This window comes from Callithrix jacchus, chromosome 3 (genome assembly GCF_049354715.1).
Source record: "Callithrix jacchus isolate 240 chromosome 3, calJac240_pri, whole genome shotgun sequence".
In the NCBI taxonomy this organism is placed as follows: domain Eukaryota; kingdom Metazoa; phylum Chordata; class Mammalia; order Primates; family Cebidae; genus Callithrix; species Callithrix jacchus.
In genome coordinates, this window is record NC_133504.1 from 102,982,462 (window position 1) to 103,003,736 (window position 21,275).

Genomic DNA, 21,275 nt, shown 5'->3' on the forward strand with positions numbered 1-21,275 from the left:
TTCTTTTAAGGTACATTTTTGTCACAATAAATCAAAATAATTTTACATAAATGACTGTCTTAAAGTATCATCCCTGAATTCCAAAAGGAATAAATGACCATCAATAATTGAAGGTTGCTGAAAAATAGATGTGCAAACTTATCACTATTTGTGGTTTAAATAAGTTAATAACTTCAGTCATTTTTTTTAAAAAAATACCCCCAAAGGGAAGAAAGATAAGGAACAGATTTTTTAAATGTTTTGCTAACATTAAACATTTAGTGTCCAATGGTTTAAACTTACCCATTTTAGAAAAATCTTTACAATCAAAGTATTTTATAATTTGCCGCTGATGCTTTTTAAGCATGCCTTGTTGTTTCACTACTGTTTGATTTTAAAATAATAAATTCTAACTTAAACATATCTGAAAGAAATGTTGTTAGCTCTCTGCTCAAAGCTAATGCTTCATATATAGACTCTGAGCCAAAAGTGGACTGGTTTTCTTAAGACTGCTTCCTAGAAAAAAACTACTCACAAATTCTTCATTTCTCCTCTCCTTATGATGAGTTGCATAAGGTGACAATGACTGTAATTGATGTTTGAACTTCTGGTGGCCAATATAAAAGGACGAAAAAATTGAGGAAGAAAGATTCAAGATTTGCCTTGCATTATAAGTGCCAGCTGCTCAATGCTGTGTCAGGACTTGCAGAAAGTGAGTTACAGAGATATTACATGGTTCAGAACATGTCAAAATGCACAAGTACATTCTGAGTAAGTGATAATTGCTTTGCCGAAAGTGCCCTATGTATATAAAGGCCATATGTTAATGAAGCAAATAATACTTCATCTCCCTTCCTTCAAAGATAAGCTGGTTTGAGGGGAGGGGAATATAGACTGTTTCCTGGAAATAACCTGAAAGAAGAGTTTTGGTAAGAGCAGAAAGCACCCTTAGCCACCTACCCATTTTGTTGTTTACTGTCACCCTGGGATCCTCTTCTCTGTCCCTCTGCTAGCTCCTGAGAAGTCTCGGAACACACGCTGGTGACTGTGGGCTGCCGTGGGACATTAACTGCAGTTTTACCAGCACTCAGTGCAGATGGAGACTGGTCAGCACTAAGATTGGCATTAGCATGCAGTCCAGATGCAGCAAACGGGGGAGGAGTGATGGCAGCAGCCATGGGTGGAGGGGAAGCATGTGATGAAGTGGTCGCATGGGCTGGGGTGAAGGCAGACGATGGTGATGGGATGGATGTGACTTTTGGTGAAGACACAGAACCAAAAGGCCGTGGTGCCTTATTGTAGGCCATGTTGGTTGTAGAAGTGATTTTGGACACAGCAGGAGATGTAATGGGCACAGGTTTAACTACTTCTTTAGGTTCTCCCTATGTAAAATAAAAATACACAAAAACACACCAAACACATGCAAAATATATTTCACTGAAAAGAACACAAAGCTGATTTTTTAAGACAAACACAATCAGGTTAGCAGCTCAAAGATCACATTTCCAGGTAAAAACGATGGACTGATAAAGCATAACATGCGTGCTAACTAGTCCCAACATGCATAACACAGATGGATGCATACACTAAGTATAAATTTTTAAAATAAAAAGGAAAGCAGTTTCAAAATATTTAGTAAATAAAGCAAGAAAACTATCAAAAAGCCTAAAGCCCTTTATCAGTGTCAACTTAGGCATATTCTAAAGAAAAAAATTTTAAATACCCTACAATAAACAAAACATTGCTAACTTTTATTAACAATGTTCTGTTTATTGTAGGGTATTTAAAAATTAACTTTATTGAGGTTTTTTTTTATTTTAAAATATCTAAAGCCCATCCTTCCATCTTTCAAAGCCCATAGTTCTATTTTTCAAACATGTTTAAATTTCTCTCCAGAGTAGAATTATTTGTTTCATGCAGAAGGAGCACCACATGATTTCTAACTCTTTAATTTAAAACAAGAACAACAAAAACAGGAATAAGATAATTTTCAACTAACTCAGAAATGTGCAAACTCTAATTAATAATCTAAAATAATTTGAAAAAAAACGTTAAAAAGCAAGCAAATGAACCAAACAAAATCCTTTCTTTCCTGTAATCTATCTCCATTTTTCTCTGAATATTTTAAGATATGATTCAGAGATAGAATAAAATTCTTTCCCTTTTCCAAAATAAATATTTAATAGTTACATGAAGAAAAAAAGATCTTCAATATTTCCTCATTGTCAGCAGCCAAAGAAAAAATAACTAGTAAGAAAGGTCAATTCCTCCTAAAATTAACAGAATTTGTATTTGCAAATCCTTATTCCAAAGCATATTTAAAGTTAAACAAAATCACTAAGCTTCTACAACATTCAGGAATAAATCCCAGGAGGGGGGATATCTCAGAAGTAGAGCATTAGACTGCAGAGCAAGAATAAATCCCTACTCCACCTACCAAAGCAAAAGAAAAACAATCAAATTTTTGAAAAATCATACAATGGTGGTTCTATTATGTTTAATTTAAAAAAAAGGTAATCTCAATTCATCTTTTTTTTTTTTTTTGAGACAGTCTCCTTCTGTCACCAAGGCTGGAATGCAGTGGTGTAATCTCAGCTCACTGCAACCTCCACCTCCCAGGTTCAAGAGATTCTCACACCTCAGCCTCCTGAGTAGCTGAAACTACAGATGCATGCTACCATACCCAGCTAATTTTTGTATTTTAATAGTGATAGAGTTTCACCATGTTGGCCAGGCTGGTCTCGAACTCCTGACCTCAGATGATCCATCTGCCTCGGCCTCCCAAAGTGCTGGGATTCCAGGCATGAGCCACTGTGTGTGGCCTCAATTCATCTTATAGAAAGAAGAAAACTAATTGAGAAAAATAAGTAGCTTAATGCCCACAATCGATACAGGTTGAGTATCCCTTGTTTAGACAGCTTGAAACCAGAAGTGTTCAGATTTCATACATTCTCAGATTTTTGAATCTTGTAGAATGCAGGAGCATCCCTAATCTAAGAATCCAAAATCTGAAATGTTCCAATGGCCATTTGGGCATGGCAGTGGTCAAAAAGTTTGGGATTTTGGAGCATTTGGATTTTCTAATTAGGGATGCTCAACCTGTATAATGAGTTCAATAAAAGGGCACAAATACAAGTAGACAGAACATAAATCAGATATATATGAATAATGGTTTGAAATATTTTGAAGCATAAACCAGTTATATATGAATAATGGTCTGAAATATTTTGAAGACATATATGAGAGAAAAGGGATACTTGCCAATAACTTAAGAATATTCTGAAATATAATTAAGCACTTATTAATAAAATGTTATTAAAGACTTATTGTGATATTCATTTTCAGCAACCATTTATTCTCTTAAGAAAATATATCAATATGGTTAAAGATGGGCACATGAAAAGTGAATAGAAATGTAAAGAATCTGACATAAGTTATTGTAACATATGGCTTTAGAAATAATGTTTTAGAACATGTATAATTACAAATGGTATGTGCTGATCTCCATTTTCCTCCTCATCTCTTAAGGAAAAGAACCACAAGGAAAATTGTACTGAGACTATGAATTAAATGAATGTCAGTATGGTCTGAGACAGAAATGGAGATTACAGTAGCTCAGCGGGGACAATCAAATGATACCCTGGTTGTTAGCTTAGAAACACACCTTTTGAACAGGAACCGGCTCAGGCTTGGGTGTAGCAGATGCTCTAAGGAAGAAAAGAAAGAAAAAAATGAATTTTTATAAACCTGCAGGCTTCTTAATGGAATTTTTACTATTATAAACCTTAATATACTGAATCATTAAAATTTATAGTTTCCATAGTTTTACTTTTGACAATCTTCCAATATATTAATGTAAATCAAATGTGCAAGGTTTAACATTCTTACACACTAAGTATTCAATAGCAGTATCTGGTTCTCTACAAATTCATCTGAGGAATGATAAACATCAATCCAGTTTGTGAGTGCACCCATGTTTAACAGTTAAGGCTACTGTCCACCTAAAAGGGTGAAGTCTAACAAACATGACCTTCTGATCTCTGAGTGGTTCCTCAACCATCTAATCTGACTCCAGTCTCCAATAGTATCTGTTTTGTCTCCTAACATCCATGAACAACATCCATAGGATATTGGGTCTCTGTGAAGATGCTGAATATATTCTGGTTGAATTGAGTGAATAAATGGATATTTATTTTGTATTCCTATTCTTAAGTGTTTATGCAAGTTAATACACGTGCTTTGCTAAAAATAAACTGTAAGTTCTTCTACTAGGCTATAATTTCAGTAAAGGCAATAACCACGTCCCATTTGTGTCTATATCTCAGCACAGTGTCTGGCATGTAACAGGTCATCAGTAATGAGTGTGGAAAAGAGAGAGTGAAAAAAAAAAAAGACAAAAATCCATGTATATAACTTAATTATTTCCAAATTCAAATTAATTTTTATTTTAAATATATGCTTCTTGTACTATGTTATTATTTTGCCTTTGCTTAGTAACAATAATTGGGCTCAACAGTAACAATAATTGGTTTGGAGCAATTATCTCATATAATCTTAACAATAATCCAAGTAAAAACTATTGTCATCCTAATTTTCACAGAAGAAACTTCAAAAGAAGTGTAGGTAAATCACTTAAGATGGAGCTGAGGCCCATAATTGTTAAATATAACAATATACTGGTTGTTTTTAAGGAGATGAACTAAATGATTGGGAAAGCCTCTAATGTTTTAAAGCCTATTTATTTAGTGTTAAGGTATATGTTATGTTTAATATGCCAGAAGCAATTTGATTTCTCTCATATGACACCAGCTGGAGAGTAACAGAGCAAGCACAGAATTCAAGAAATATTAAGCATAGCAGGTAAATACTAAGTGATAATTTTAAGCTATAAACCATGAGATCATTTTACTTTAAAGAAAACATTACAAACAGAAGACAGTAGCATGGGATATTCGGTCTCTCTGAGTGTAATCTAATAATGAACTCGGATCAACAATTTTAGCAGCAACTGAATTTTCCAAGAACAGTTAATTTGGTTAGCTATGACAGGCACCGAGAATTGGCTACCCTAATAAGAGGTCACAATGGATGTTAATATTCAGTTGCTGCAATACGGATTACTCTCTGTGCAGTAGCATGACCTTCCATGTGTATAATTTAATAGATAATTTCTCTTTTAGCTTGTAGGTTATTATAATGAACAAAGAAAACAAGTTCAAGTAAAGAACAGTGGAATCCTCCTTTCAGTGAAATTTCTTAATAAGATATAATCGAAAAGCATCTACTCATTAAAACCATCAAGACATTACAGAAAGTTTGCCAATAGAAAGGATGGTATTCTTTCTCATCTAGACCCTCAGGTGCAAGGGGTGCTTCTTGTAACATAAAAGCAATTTGTAAAAACAGAACATTATATTTAACAGTCATTAGGCTACCAAATTTAGATAAAATGCATATATTCCATGTCTATAAAAACAAACCCATTAGTTTTTTAACAGCTGACAGCCCTTATTCAGAGTGTCAGCAACAACAAAAGAATGAGAACAGTTTTTATTAATTTTAGAGTCTAATATTTTATTTTGTTGAGAAAACATAAAATGAGTCCTAATAGACTTTATTAACTGAAAGCTGTATAAAATAATACTCGAAATTTTCAATTAACACATATAAATCAAATCTAAAATTTGAATGTTTGTCCTGATTCTCTTCTGATAAAGTCTCAGAAGTACAATGACATGAACTAAGACAAGCAAACATGGAAAAGAGGGGCCATATACCCTCACACTCCCAGGGTTGAGTTCATTACACATTAAAATCCCAAACATGTTTTTGCAGAGAAAAAAATGGACTGGCTTATAATTAAATGTCAGATAAAATAATTGACATTAGATGCAATAAAAATTAGTTCTTCTGGTTTAATTAACCACTAAATGAGTCAAAATCATTTGAAACTTAAAAAAGAAGATTCCTTAGATTTACTTTATTACACGCTAATCAGAGGGTTGTCTGACTTCTCTTTGAATATTTATAGAAGCTCACAATTTTGGCCACACACATTTTGAACCCAACTGCTTAAATGCTCTTCATTTTAGTGTGTTATTTGCTTATTGAAGTAAACAGAAGAAATCAAATTATCCATATTAAATTAAAAAGACTGGGAAAAACATTTTTAACACACAGTATTATGTGCATAAAATTTAGGGGCCAGGCACAGTGACTCACGCCTGTAATCCCAGCACTTTAGGAGGCTGAGGCAGGCAGATCATGATGTCAGAAGTTCCAGACCAGCCTGGCTAACAAGGTGAAACCCTGTGTCTACTAAAAATACAAATATTAGCTGGGCCTGGTGGTACATACCTGTGATCCCAGCTACTCAGGAGGCTGAGGCAGACTGAGAATTGTTTGAACCTGGGAGGTGGAGTTTGCAGCGAGCTGAGGTTGTGCCACTGCACTCCAGCCCAGGCGACAGAGCAAGAATTAGTCTAAAAAAACAAACAAACAAACAAACAAAAACCCTAGGCTGGGTGTGGTGGATCACACCTGTAATCCCAGCACTTTGGGAACCTGAGGCAGGTGGATAACCTGAAGTCAGAAGTTTGAGATAAGCCTGGCCAACATGGTGAAACCCTGTCTCTACTATAATTACAAAAATTATACTGGGGTAGTGGCAGGTGCTTGTAATCCCAGCTACTTGGGAGGCTAAGGCAGGAGAAATCACTTGAACCTGGGAGGTGGAAGTTGCAAGTGAGCCGAGATTGTGCCTCTGAACTTCAGCCTGGATGACAAGAGCAAAACTCCATCTCAAAAAAATGATAACATATACTAGTTATACTTTAAAAGATCAGTAAACTACAAAAATCTTATATTTAATTACATATTCTTAGGACACTACAACTACTGTGGTTCAGAAAATTTAGAATATATAACAAAAGAAATCTATAAAATAGATGAATAACAAAAACACTAGTTTTAAAAAGCAATTGTTACTAACTCTCAAGAAACAAAATATAAAGATATACCACCTTTTCCTTACAACTGTATAAAGATTTTCTTAATGTTAATACATAATACTTGTGAGAATACTTCTAAATGTATTCTTCTTCCAGTATTGGGGAAGAACTATACATTAATACAGCTCTTTTGGAAAATGGTATTTATTTGTTAAGAGCCCAGAAGAAACCTCATGTCCTTTGACACAGTAACTTCTGAGATTCTATTAGAAGGAAATAATCTGAAATATGAAAAAGACAATGTATAAAGATATTCATTCACCATAGTATAATTTATAATAGTGCAAAATTAGAAACAACCTATTAAATATATAATGAGGAAATGGTTAATTTTAATATAATAATATGATGAAACATTATACAATAATTAAATTAATTCTTGAAAAGAATTCTGTCTTGCATGATAAAATGCTTGCTTTATGATATCAAGTAAAAAAATGTATAAAATGACATATATACATGATTGGTAAATGGAAAAAAAATGGATAGAAACACATCAACATTTAGGAGAGGTTCTCTCTAAATACTATTTTTTCTCTTTTATGTGTGTATTTTCCATATTTTATATATAACAATGTATATGTACAACTTTTTATAATACAAAAGAGTGTTTTTCAAAGTATGTTTCATGGAAAAGTACTTTTCAAAAAATAAAAAAAAATTATATTATCAAGCATATCTGGAAAATATGAAGTTAAAGTTTCATAGCATCTTAGCCACAGGACTTCTCCAAGCCTGTAAATGCCTAAAAAAGAAAATACTGTGGAGTGTCACCCAAACTCATTTGAAGAAGAACTCATTGTTTAGGAAACATTTCTCAAGACTGGAGTTAGGAGAAGAAAATTCTTCTGGGAAATTTTATTTTAAAGAAATATTTAAAGAAAGAGCAAATCTTTGTAAAATCTGAAATATTTATTATGTCTCCTACAAGTTGCTAAAATTAAGGGCAAGAAATATTACAAGATTTATAATATTTAAATCTTTAAAATTCTCAAACCCTTTTCTTAAATGAATTATCTTTCTTATCAAACTAGCACTTTCTTGAACTTTATGTTTAATAAGATACCCAAATACCAAGAGCATAATTTAATCAATATTTAAGGAGCAAACTCCTATTTCCTTCACCAAAGTGAAATATACCTATTTCCAATATTCCCTGGGGAGAGAATCCTAATAAGTGAATAAGGAAATCTATTTCTCAAAATTAGAACTGTTGTAATTGTCTTTCTTTTCTTTCAACAAATATTAATCTTTTGCTTTAACAGTGTCATAAATTATATAAAAGCAATAATTTTGTAAAGGATGTTTAAAAAATTGAGGTATAATTATGATAAAATTTCTTCCTACATTTTTCTCTTCCAATCCTGGCAAATACACAATGGGGTAACAAATCCCCTTTGAATTACAGTGATCATCACAAGTCACTTTTGTGTAGTGTGTGAGTTTCAAACTAGCAGAGAGAGATCCTGGCAATGGCTTAGTGCCATGAACTCAACAATTTGCTTATTGTTCTCTCTCCTTGCTGTGAAGCCACTGTTCAGGAGTAAGCCATGATGGTGAGATACTAGTGCCTTAGCACAGTAGTATCCTCAGTTCATGAAATTCAAAGAACAAAGCCATCAATGTGGCTAGAACAACCTAAATGAAGTTAATTGATTTTTGTAAAAGTAATGTCCAAAATAAAAATCCCCAATGCATTATAACTAGTTTCAGAACCTCTACCTGAACAGTTGAAAGGAGTTTTAAGTGATAACTGACTATATTAAAAACTAAAATTGTGATGTACTGGTTAGAATAAAGTGTAGGAAAAATTATGCCATAAATAAACAGCAGCCCTATCAAGAATTAGATGCAAATGAATCAAGCTAAACTATATCTTTTGAATACCCAATGTAGCATTATACTTGTTATATTTTTAACTAATTAATGTATTTTCCTAAAACTGCTTTATAAAATAGTTTTTTATAACATGTTTTTTATAAGGTTCTGAATGTTCACATTAGTGTTTAAGAATGAGGAACTAGACAATAGAACTAGAATGATAAAGATTATGCACATTACTTGTTAGGTCTTAGTGACTCCCTCGAACATCTAATATACTTAACTCAAAAACAATCATACAGAAAAAAAGGAGGGTGTTTGGTTCATCTTCTATGAGATGAGCTCTTATCTAAGTTTCCCACAGCATGGCCATCTTTGGACCCACTGACCTTGGGACCCATAAACACTAGGGTACATCATTAATCACTTTAATTGCAAAGTTGTCAATTTGTAATAACAAAGCAACTCCAGAAGGAAGAAAGTGAGCACTCACGAGTGCAGAAGGATGTCTTTCTAAACAGTTGTCTCACATTTTATTGCATATTCAGCTAGTTTATTTTCCCAAATACTCAAACCTTAAACATTTAAATCCCTATGGCAATGTATCAGTAGCTTTTTCTAAATGGCTTGAGATTATGTAAAGATTCTATTTCCTATAAACCAAAGTACAAAATAGTTATATCTCAGCATATTACAACAGTTTGTAGCTTATAAAAGACTGTACTCTCCACATACACATGTACTCACACACACTCACTTCCTTTCTCCCTCTTTGCATATTCTCTATCTTACTATAGGAACTAACATGTACTTTTTCTTTCCTACAGAGAGAAAGAAATAATCCAAAGCTGCTCAGGCTTTTTGAAGAGTCAAAGAAAGAAGGAAAAAAGACATAAGCAGGGGAATGGCTTTAGCACATCTGAGTGCTTGGCTTTAAATTGAGTATCGCTCTGATATATATCCAGAACAGGCAGTTACGACTTTATAATTATAATACTTCTCTATATTTAATTATAATATATTTAATTACAATACTTCCCTAAGTAGGGTTAGTGCTTTTATTGTAATAATCCTCTTCAGGTGGCCATGAAAGTTTATTAGAGTTTGAGAAGAAATTTTCATCAACCAAATATAAGTCAAGCCAGAGAACCAATGGATGGAAGAAAATAAGAGAATATTAGGGCAAAGTGTATAACCCCAATTTGTTATTTTAAAGTTCAAATGATTAATACTTAAATACCTGAAAATCTCCAAGAAAGAAAGCATTTTGTGGCTGGGTGCGGTGGCTCACACCTGCAACCTCGGCACTTTGTGAGGCCAAGGCAGGTAGATCACAGGACAAGAGACCGAGACCATCCTGGCCAACATGGTGAAACCCTGTCTCTACCAAAAATACAAAAACTAGCTGGGTATGGTGATGCACGCCTGTAGTCCTAGCTTCTTGGGAGGCTGATGCAGGAGAATTGCTTGAACTCGGGAGGTAAGGGTTACAGTGAGTCGACATAGTGCCACTGCACTCCAGCTGGGTGACAGAGAGAGATGCCTAGAGGAAGGGAGAGAGGGAGAGAGGGAGGGAGGAAAGGAGGGAGGGAGGAAAGGAGGGAGGGAGGGAGGGAGGATTTTGTAAAGTAGCAATTCAAGCAAATTTAAATTTAAATAGCATAAGAGGAACCAAAGACTAACAGCTACCTTAAATTTATTCTACGTGCCAAGTACTCTACAACATACCCGTGTACTACACTTTTCACTTATAATAATCTCATGATATAGGTGTCATTCTCTCATTTTAAAGATGAGAAACTCAAATGCAAATGGGTAAAACTGGACAAGCGTGCTGGCTCATGCCTGTAATCCAGAATTTTGGGAGGCTGAGGTGAACGGATCACCTGAGGTCAGGAGTTTGAGACAAGCTTGGCCAACATGGTGAAACCCCATCTCTACTAAAAATACAAAACTTAGCTGGACATGGTGGTGCACACTTGTAGTCTCAGCTACTCAGGAGGCTGAGGCAGGAGAACTGCTTGAACCTGGGAGGCGAAGGTTGCAGTGAGCTGAGATGGTGCCACTGCACTCCAGTGAGACTCCGTCAAACAGACATACAAACAAACAAAGGGGTAAAATGACTTTTTCAAGTCATCCATCCAGTTTGGAGTGGGAGACTAGTTATCATTCCAATCGTTCTGCAAAGACTCTGCTCTTCAGCACAAATTGCTTGAATTTCTAAAATCAAAATCAACCCAAGCAAAATGGCTTTCCAGTACCACCCTCTCTTCTAAATCCCTCACCATAGTGGGGGGCCATTTTGTGGGAAGAACACTTACTCCATACAGGTACAGGTCATCTCTAAAGGTACTCACAATCCAAAATTATAAAGAATCACGCCATGGAAGAATAAGAATCAATAAAGATGTCATTTCACTCAAGGTGCCAAAAAAAAAAGTCTAAAACAAAACTTACTGTGGGCACACCCCAAACTGACTTGGTGACCTGGTGATATTCCACGTAAATTCATTTAGTCAAAGCCTAAATCTTCTAAAGTATTCCAACAAAGATACAACACTTAGTTTGTTATCTCCTTAGCTACATGTATTTTAAAATATTAATATATGGCATATTTTTAAGAATAAGTGTTTTATATATCTTATAACTTATTTCCATACATCTTTATTAAAACTATTTTCAAATTATATGCAAAGTTTCACAGTATTCTACTTGATTTCAGAGGGAGTAAATTTTCTGTTGTAATTCTACATTTACTTCCATAGTAACATTTTTATAAGGGAAAAAAAATTTCATTTGCCCATTGTGCCTCATGTCCACACTCAAAAATAACTTCAGAATCATTTAAAGAAAAAAAATCCATTTTTCTAAATAGTATTTATAAAATTTTTATATCAAAAAGAATGAAGAGATTGTATAACAGTTTACATGTATTTAAGAATAAAAGAAATTTAAAAGTGATTCATTTTTACTATAAAAAAATTTCATTACAGTGAAAATACCATTTCAATAAAGCATTTCTATAAAAAAATTATTTTATATGTCCCAATTTTAAGAAATGGCAAATTTTATTATATGGAGCCAGACAGTAAATATTTTAGTCTTTGTGTGTCATATGATCTCAACTATTCACCTCTGTCACTATAGAAAGACACAGAGAAAACCTAAGTAAGTGACCATGGTTGTGTTCCAACACAACTTTAGTAAACACAAGTGGTGGAAAGAATCTGACCTGTAAGCCATCATTTGATAGCCTCTAGTTTAGATCACGTTAAGATTTTGATTATAACAAACCTTCTAGTAAGTAATCCTACACGACCATGGCTCTTTTGGTCTCTAAACCTCATAATCATTCTGCACTATGAAAAGCCCTAATTATAATATGTTTAGATACTGATGTAAGAAATGAAAGTTAAACGTATTATTCCTTCTGTGGTTGCAGGACACTACTTTTAAATTCCTCTTATCTCCTCTACCTAAAATTTTCACACTGTTTACAACTGTTTAGCTGATCTATCTGCACTTCCATAACACCCATCCAAATGAAATTCATACCACACAGCACTGATATTGAAGCTTGGTCAGATTTAATATTATTGGACTAGAATAACATTTTAAGCACTATTTGTAACTCTGCTAGTCAGTACTCCAGTTCATTTGCAAATAGATAAAGACTGCAAAAAACTTCTTTCATCCCTGCTTCTACATACTATAAACAGAAGTATTAGTAATATAATTATTTTTAAAAATTCTAAAAGAACAAGTGAAAAGAATACACCCTGGATTTTTATGCAAGAGACTGATAGGTATAATTCCCTTCTTTCCATTCTTTTCTACCAAAAGTCTATATTTTTTTAACAGTCATGAACTATACTACCTTTAGGAATGATTTTTAAAAAGCAATTTGTATTAGAATTGCATTCTTAGAAAACTTACTAAGATCTAATGGTAAGTAGTTACTTCTACTTGATAGATTTTCTCTTCTATCTTCAATCAGGTAGAGAAAAAATATATGAAAATAATAAAACATGCAAAGAAAATAATCTGCCTGTGAAAAATGAAGATTCTACATTTTATTGGCTCTTTTGTGACATTACTAAACTGCCCTTAAACATAGTTAAAATTCATATTAGGAGAATAAGCACCAAGAACAGAATCATATTCTAAACTCTATTTTCACAGGCTTTAAACAATGTATATAAAATTAACTGCTTCAGGAAATCCTGCTAAATGTCAGATGCTGAATGGGGGTTATTTACAGGATAAGGGTAGTATAAGCGGCCGGGCGCGGTGGCTCATGCCTGTAATCCCAGTACTTTGGGAGGCCGAGGTAGGTGGATCACGACGTCTAGAGATCGAGACCATCCTGGTCCATATGGTGAAACCCTGTCTCTACTAAAAATACAAAAAATTAGCTGGGCATGGTGGCGAGTGCCTGTAATCCCAGTTACTCAGGAGGCTGAGGCAGGAGAATTGCCTGAACCCAGGAGGCAGAGGTTGCAGTGAGCCGAGATCGCGCCATTGCACTACAGCCTGGGTAACAAGAGCGAAACTCCGTCTCAAAAAAAAAAAAAAAAAAAAAAAAAAGAGTAGTATAAGCAAGCACAATTCATAACCCCCGAATTTTGACTACTTATTTTTTTCTTCCTTTCCAGAAAAGCTTAGAGCTCTAAAGAGACACAGAGTTCCTGCATTTCATATTCAAGCCTTCTCTTATAAAGCTCTTTGTTGATACAGAAATTTTGAGGAAAAGAACAAATAGCTGAATAAAGGTTGCATTAGGCAACACACAGTTTCTTTGTTGACCTGAGGGTCATAATACCTCCCTTGCAGAACTGTTTGGAGGATGGAATTAAGTAATGTATATAACATATCTAGTGAAGTTCTTGGCACAAAGTAAGCAGTGATAGATGGCACCTTCCCCGGAAGCAGATGACCTGACTCTGGAGTTCTGGAAGTTATTCTGTTTCTGATTATATACTGTTAGAATCAAATTAAGCTAATAGGATCAATTTCAAGGAAAACAATAACAAAAAAAATACAACCTAGAGATAGGCAAGAAAATATCACTTACTGAGTACCTACCAAATGCCAATAATTTCAGTTGACCCATTATATAAATTATCTCATTTATTCTTCCTGAGAAAGTAGTATGTTCTCATTTTAAATATAGGAACCAGAAGTTCAAATAGGCTAACCTGACCAAAACTTAGAATTTGAAAGTGGCAGAAGCTGGATTAGAACCCAAGTTGTCCAGAAGCCTATATGCAGTCCTAACATTCTGCCTTCTAGCTGCCTTCTAGGAATAACATCAAAGAGAAAGTTATAAAATTAACTTTAATAAAAAACTTCAGAGAGTAATGGCTTCAAACAATGAGTAACTACTTTCTATTAACAAACAGTTATTCATTTTCAATGACATGTTGTTTATAGAATATCATTTTTTATTTAATTCAAGTAAACACAGAAGTTACTCATTGCATATAATATATACATATATGTCTATGTATAGTCAATATATTCAAACACATAATAAATCTACCTATCTATCTGTAGAGTGAACACTTTATAGACTGTACAATATACATATAAATAAGAGGTTAAGTTCTTCAGAAAATTCCCAATGAAAGCTCAGTAAGTAGATGCAAAAACAAAGAAACGGTTTTCAGACCATTGTTCTTTACTTTTCCAGAAAAGAAGATTAGTTTGTCCTCCACAGCAACAGGAAATCTCTAATAATTTCATTTTTTAGCAGGACAGGATTGGAAGTTCCATAATGAATATCTTCTGTGGTGCTAAATTGGTTGTTCTATTCAAAATAGTAACCAGCTTATGATATTAGTAGCCATGCAGATACCAAGATACCACATCACATAATCTTCTTGTGGGTCTTGAGAAAATAAAGGAAGTGGAATCATGGTCCCCATTACAACTATCAATAGTGACATGCTACCAATAACAAAATGAATTAGATATTAGGACTGATGTGTGCCCCGTGATACAGGGGGTTGCATGCTGAGCATGCAGGATTTACAGAAATAACTATGACGGTTCCTTTCTAATTTGGTTTTGACTACACATTCATATAAATGCATATATACCTAATCACTGAATAATACATTTTTTATCATGTTCAACTCTTTTTGAATCAGCCTCTGCTTTTATAAACATACAAACAAACACCTTTATGTTATAGTCAGAATCTAGCTCTTGTCAACCTGACAATCGTGTTAGGACTAATATGGCCTTCTACATTACCGGAAATTATTTAACCAGTCAACTTATCATTCCTGACTGATAATTATTTTGCCCAGCATCACTTCAAGTTCAAGGGCAATACTCATGCTATGTTTTCTCCTTAAGATAATTTATTTCATTAATTTCTTTATTAGTTCCACAAATATTTATTAAACCCATGATATAGAAGGCTCTGTTGAAGGAAGTGGGGCAATTGTAATAAATAAAACAGACAAAAGTCCTCCTTTCAAGATGCTTACATCCATTTGAGAGAAGCATACTAACAGGCAAAATATTTCACATGGTAATAAGTGCTATGGAGCATAATAAAGCAAGACACAGGAAAGGATACACTATTTTACACAGAAAGGTCAGAGAAGGCTTCTCTAATGAGGTAAAATATGAAAAGAAACCTGAAGTATGGAATTCCTGGCCGGCCAAATAGCAAGTGCAAAGTCCGGAGGCAGGAATGTACCAGTGGGGCTAGAATGGTTCCAGGAAAAGCTGGAGAAAGCAGTGAGAGGTAAAGCTGCAGAAATGGCAGAGGGCCAGAACACATGAAGTATACGAACCCATTAAAAGGACCTGGTCTTTTATTTTGAGTGAGTTAGAAAATTATTCCTAAATGTAGTACTTTATTTTGGAAAAAGGTTAAATCCAAATCTCAGTGTTAAGCAATAAATTAGCCTATATGTATGTTTGATCTGTAAAAGCCTACTTACCAAAAGAAAGAAAGAAAGAAGGAATAAAAACTGCCCCAAATCTTAAATATATTGTGATGAATGAAACACAAATAGAAAACAACAAAATATCTAATTTGTCTTCCACCTTTTCAAAGTCTGAGACATGCTATTTGAGGTTCACCTTTATATGTACCCTGTTCTATGTCAATACCAGAGGCACAACCTTGCCAGTAATTTTTTTAAATTAATTAATTGGTTTATTTATTTATTTTGAGATGGAGTCTCACTTTGTCACCCAGGCTGGAGTACAATGGCCCATTCTCTGTTCACCGCAACCTCTGTCTCCTGGGTTAAAGCAATTCTCCTGCCTCAGCCTCCCAAGGAGCTGGGATTACAGTTGCATACCACCACACCTGGCTAATTTTTGTATTTTTAAGTAGAGACAGGGTTTCACCATGCTGGTCAGGCTGGTCTTGAAGCCCTGACCTCTTGATCTGCCCGCCTCAGCCTCCCAAAGTGCAAGGATCACAGACGTGAGCCACCGTACCTGGTTGCCAGTAATTTTTTTCCAGGCACATCTCTTTTTCTATTCTTGTCCAGGCTAAACACGTTAAATTGCAAACCTTTTTGTAAAGTGAGTATTTTGAAGTATTTCAATAAATTTTAAGGGGATAAGTTTTCCAGCATTCAACACAGCCTTATTAGGAAAACAAAGTCAGTCTGCTATCTTTTGTGTAGAACACATGAAATGAGAATTCTTCATAGTCTCTACTTAGCTTTTTCCAGTTATGTAACACTTAAAAAATAATTTTGGGTGAGTTTAGATATTTTTTAAAATCTTAAGGTATTCGGAGTCAAGGAATTTAAAAATTAGCGATCAAATGTGGCTATTTTAGCTATAGATAGACCAAGTCTATCCTTATTTAATAACTTCAAGATGAGCCTTTAACTTCACATTCATTAGGAAATAGAATTTTGTCTAACATCCTTATCACTAAACTTATATTGTTAAGTCAAGGCATTCAAAATAATAATAATACCTACATCTAAAAATAGGAACTTAAAAGGCAGCTAAATTTTCAAATGTTTATTTTTATAATTTCTTATATTATTTGTGATTTATCTCACATTTTTACTATCACAGAGAGAACTGAAACTCATTCAATTGTTTATTAAGAATCTTTATTTTTGTTTATAGAAAACTGAATGTTCTTTATAAAAGACTTGTTTATATTACTGATTGAAAATTTAATGGATTTTGTTGAAAATTTAAGCTAAATTAGAATTGCAAAGCTTTCAATATTAACAAAGTATTATTATCTTTTTTTCTAACAAAGGAAACATAGAAAATATAAATTGTATTCTTCACCTTCTAATAACTTTTCTGTTACACGTAAAAAATCTGAAACCATAGCAAATTAGCAACACATTATATCTAATTAACCAAAAGGTATGCTTCTTAAATCTCCACGACTCCACCACTCTTTGAGTCTAATAGATTAGGAAATAACCTAAAATGGTGCTAAACATACACAACTCACAATGTATACTACTCATCATGGAAGCTCAACACTCAAACTGGATTACACTTGTTTGATGGGACAAATCCACTATGCAAAAAGCTTGAAAACTGTGGCAATGTGAAATTGCTACAACAGTTCCTAAATGCTTCTTCTTAATTTCAGTGCCCATCTCCCTGCAGACCAGGAACAAACAGTTCAGACTGGTATCAGTACAAGACTCACAAATTAAATAGCACTGATCTAGAAAACTGTTTTCACACTTTTATCACACTGGACATCAGATATACCTATTTTCCTGTGCAGCTTGTTAAAATATATTATTTTTATTTACAAAACAAAAAAAATTAGCTGGAGGGAGAGGTGCTGGTCTTGACCCTAAAAACTGAATATATAAAGTCTCAGTTTGATAAACATCAACCTTGACTCAAAGGTGGAGATCTCAGAAAGGTCTAGAGGTCTGAGAAGCCACATAATAAACATGATGACTGGCTAACAGGGGTCACAAACAAATGTCCATTGAATTGTACTGGAGAAGTCCATTCGTAAAATACTATTAAACTATTTTAACTTTTAAAAAATTCTGCACACAATAATATCCTCAAAGATATAAAATAAGCAGATCTATCAACAACAACAACAATTAACACAGAGTTCCGGCTAGAACACGTCTGCAAAACTCATCACCACCAAATTTGCTTTTGACATAATTAGAATGACTGAGAAGAATAGAAATGCTGACCATAGATTACTATATGTGTTGTTCCAACAATAACATCCTGTAGCAAGTGCTTATAAAACAGAACTACACAAGAGAGATTTCCCCTATTTGGCAATGAGTAAAAATGTGAAGAAGCCAGACACTGATGCCTATCTCCTAAGATAAATAATCTAAAAAGTATTAGATTCCTTAGTGAGAGAAAAACATACCCTCTAATCTGATGTCTTTCTTACTTTGGCTCTAAGGATCCCCTAAAACACTGCCAGAGAATAAGAATAGAGATTCCTGTCATATTAATTTCTTCTTTTATTAGAGTCACAGGAAGATCTGAGACCTCACAAAGGATAACAACCAGTGTATAGAAAAAAACGCATGTTCCATGCTGTGATCTTTAAAAATTATTTATGGTAAACAAAAAAGCACATATATAACCCTAGCATCAAAGTTACTGACTCCTCTCAAGATAATGATGCTTTTCTCCCAGAACTGTTTTGTAACTCTTTTGGCTGCTTTTCTAAAATGTTCTTGCTGAATACCAATGGTGAGTTTTTAATTCAAAAAACTTTCCCTTAATTAGCTTTGTCTAACTGGAATAAGCTGTATCACTGTATCAGGGATTCTTAAGGGGAAGGATCAATTGGCCCACAAGATCTCTTCAAGCTCAAGGGAATTTGAATAATACCACTAACACACAACCTGTATCATACTGTGTTCTTCATTCTAAAATCTGTCTATATTAGCTAATTATTTTATTTTCCTCAGGAGTATATTATTTGTAACAAGGTAGAAGAAACTCAGAACAGACTGGTAAATCCGACAGTAGACTGACTTCAAAGACAAGCAAATCATAGGTGCATTTAAAAAAATCATCTAAGTCTTGGCCTGGTTATTTTGACAAGCAATGTAACACAGTCTCAAAAATGTCCAGTATCCCAGAGCTAAAAGCAGACTACCCAGATTCTAACCCTAGCTCCTCCATTTACTAGTTTTTCAACCTGGGGCAAGCTACTTAACCTCTCAGTTTCCTTGCCTGTAAGATGGAACAGCAATAACAAGGTATTTCAAAGGTAATAATAATAATAAGGTACTTGGGACACTAAACCCAACACTGTTTTGTGAAAGCCATTCCACTAGACTTATTTCAGAAAACTTCAGTTCTTGGCTGCCATAATAATGGGAGAGTATGGGAATAATGATAAGTGAAATAACTCAGGTCCAAATTATATAAAATCACCCCTAAGTTCCTGGATTGAAACTAAAGTCCACCTGTCTTCTACACAGTTTTCTTAATTAGCAACAATTCGGGGCTTGGTAGCAGCTACATTCGTTTCTGTAAAGTTCAATCAAAGAGAAAGCATATATGTTGAATCACCAAGGTGAACTCAATAATGCCTTTTCTGAATTCCCCTCAGGCCCTTCACTGAATCCTAGGTACAAGGACAAAACACAGGCTCACCATGACCTAGAATTACATGCATTTGCTCTCAGAGGCAATGTCTGGGGTACAAAGTGGGCCTTGGATGCTTCCAAACCATCACAATCATTGGCAATGGAGTCCACATAGATAAGAAACAATCACAGACTGGCTAAAGATGGAGCTTTGCTCCCAATCCTCATAAAGAAATCCAACATATTAAAATTTTCTCTGAAACTGCTTCCAACTATTAAGTTCTATGAACAAAAAAAGTTATGACACAAATAGCCAATGCCAAAAACATGTATATTACTATGTAGCCAACATGTTTCCTCCTCTTTCATTTGCATCAATGGTAATAACCCAAAGGCCCAGTCATAATGGCAATAAAATATAATAATTACAGAACAGAGTAGCAGCTGTGTTTATGGACCACACCCAAGGCTGTGTGTGAGCTGCATACCACAATTAATGTTGGGATCCATATTTAAGGGAAATTGAACTCACATTATAATCTTTGTTCCTGTTTTGACATGCACAACATCTAAGAGTTTGGCTTTCAACCATGGTCTTGTTTTCAGCCTTCTGTCACATAAAATTTCAATTTAGCATCTCACTGATTTTCTGTTTTCTAGGGAAACCTACCCCAAAGCAAACACTGGCATATGCTGATGCTTCAGTGTTCCAATGAAAACAAGATGCAGCATGATTCACTGCTCTTCTTGTTGAATCTGTGCCTTATGTGAGTTCTAAAGAGATCAGCAGTTAAATGTGCTAGAATATTGATGAGTATGGCTATAAGAAGATAGAGTTATAGAAGAAAGGTTTGACAGTGAAACAGCCTTCTAAAAATAGCACTAGATAGAAGGTCCAGTTCAGATAATTACAATTTTGCATCTCAGAGCCACAAAAAACATCTGTTATAACCTAGATATTTGCTGTAGCATATGTTTAATAAAATTGGATACTAAGAAAACTAGTTTCTAAAATTTGACAAAATTCTCAGAAAATGCTTGAGAAATCAAAAAATCACAATAAAATCTTTTTTATTTTTTCAGGTTTCATGATAGAAAACAATAAATTGGTGTATGTGAAACTATCACAATTTCTTAATAGTCTAATCAAGATTCTTATTCTATATTTTCTCTAGTTTACCAAAAATAATGAGCATAAAAGCTACTCAAATTTATCATTGCTATAGATGAAATGCTCTAAACCAAAAAATAAAAATAAAAAAAAATAACTACTTGCAGAGGTGACCCAACACATGGTTTTATTAAAAACACTTAAGATCAACACCTACTTACATAACTTAGTTCTGATTAAATTTCTTACTAACCCCTTTCCCATACACAGAAAAAAGACCATGACAATTCATTTTACAGAAAAATGGACTAGGCAACTAATCTATTATTTCACCTAGAATAAAAAAAACAGCAACCAGAAAAACTGGAAAGCCCTCATTTTTATCCCCCAACTATGTTAGTATTATAATTCTTAGTCATACTTGAATATATTTCAAGGTTCAATATATAAAACAAATAAAAGCAAAGCTTCTCTGGTTAAAGTACAAGTATAGGCAGAAAACTCAAAACATATTCTACTGGCCTGCTATAACACCACCTTAGGATACCTTAAGACATTTCATATAATTGGACACTCATATATAGACAGGAAAACAGAAATTCAGCAAGAATAGGTTGACTACTATTTTATTGCCCAATCTACAACACTTAAATGCTAGCCTATTTTTTCTGCCTCAGTTTGCTCATTTGAGAGATGGCTATAATCATTTCCACACATCTAGTTCACCATTACAAAGAGACAGCATAATATCAAGAAAATAAATAACAGTATGAATTTTATTTAGAGCCAAGCAAGACTTAGGTC

General features: G+C 34.0%; 1 protein-coding gene across 44 annotated transcripts in view; it reads right to left on the reverse strand.

Annotated features, from left to right (window-relative positions):
* The window catches only part of PDLIM5 (PDZ and LIM domain 5), a 216,725-nt gene that overhangs the window by 94,809 nt on the left and 100,641 nt on the right, over window positions 1–21,275 (reverse strand). For 22 of the 44 annotated variants that reach the window (XM_078366811.1, XM_078366800.1, XM_078366796.1 and 19 more), the window contains 2 exons: window positions 3,644–3,686; window positions 940–1,361 (listed from right to left, as the gene is read on the reverse strand). In XM_078366811.1, the coding sequence (XP_078222937.1) occupies window positions 940–1,361; window positions 3,644–3,686 (465 nt within the window). Of the gene's footprint in view, window positions 1–939; window positions 1,362–3,240; window positions 3,259–3,643; window positions 3,687–21,275 lie in introns of all 44 variants that reach the window. The other 22 variants (XM_078366808.1, XM_078366817.1, XM_078366806.1 and 19 more) reach the window with 3 other exon arrangements.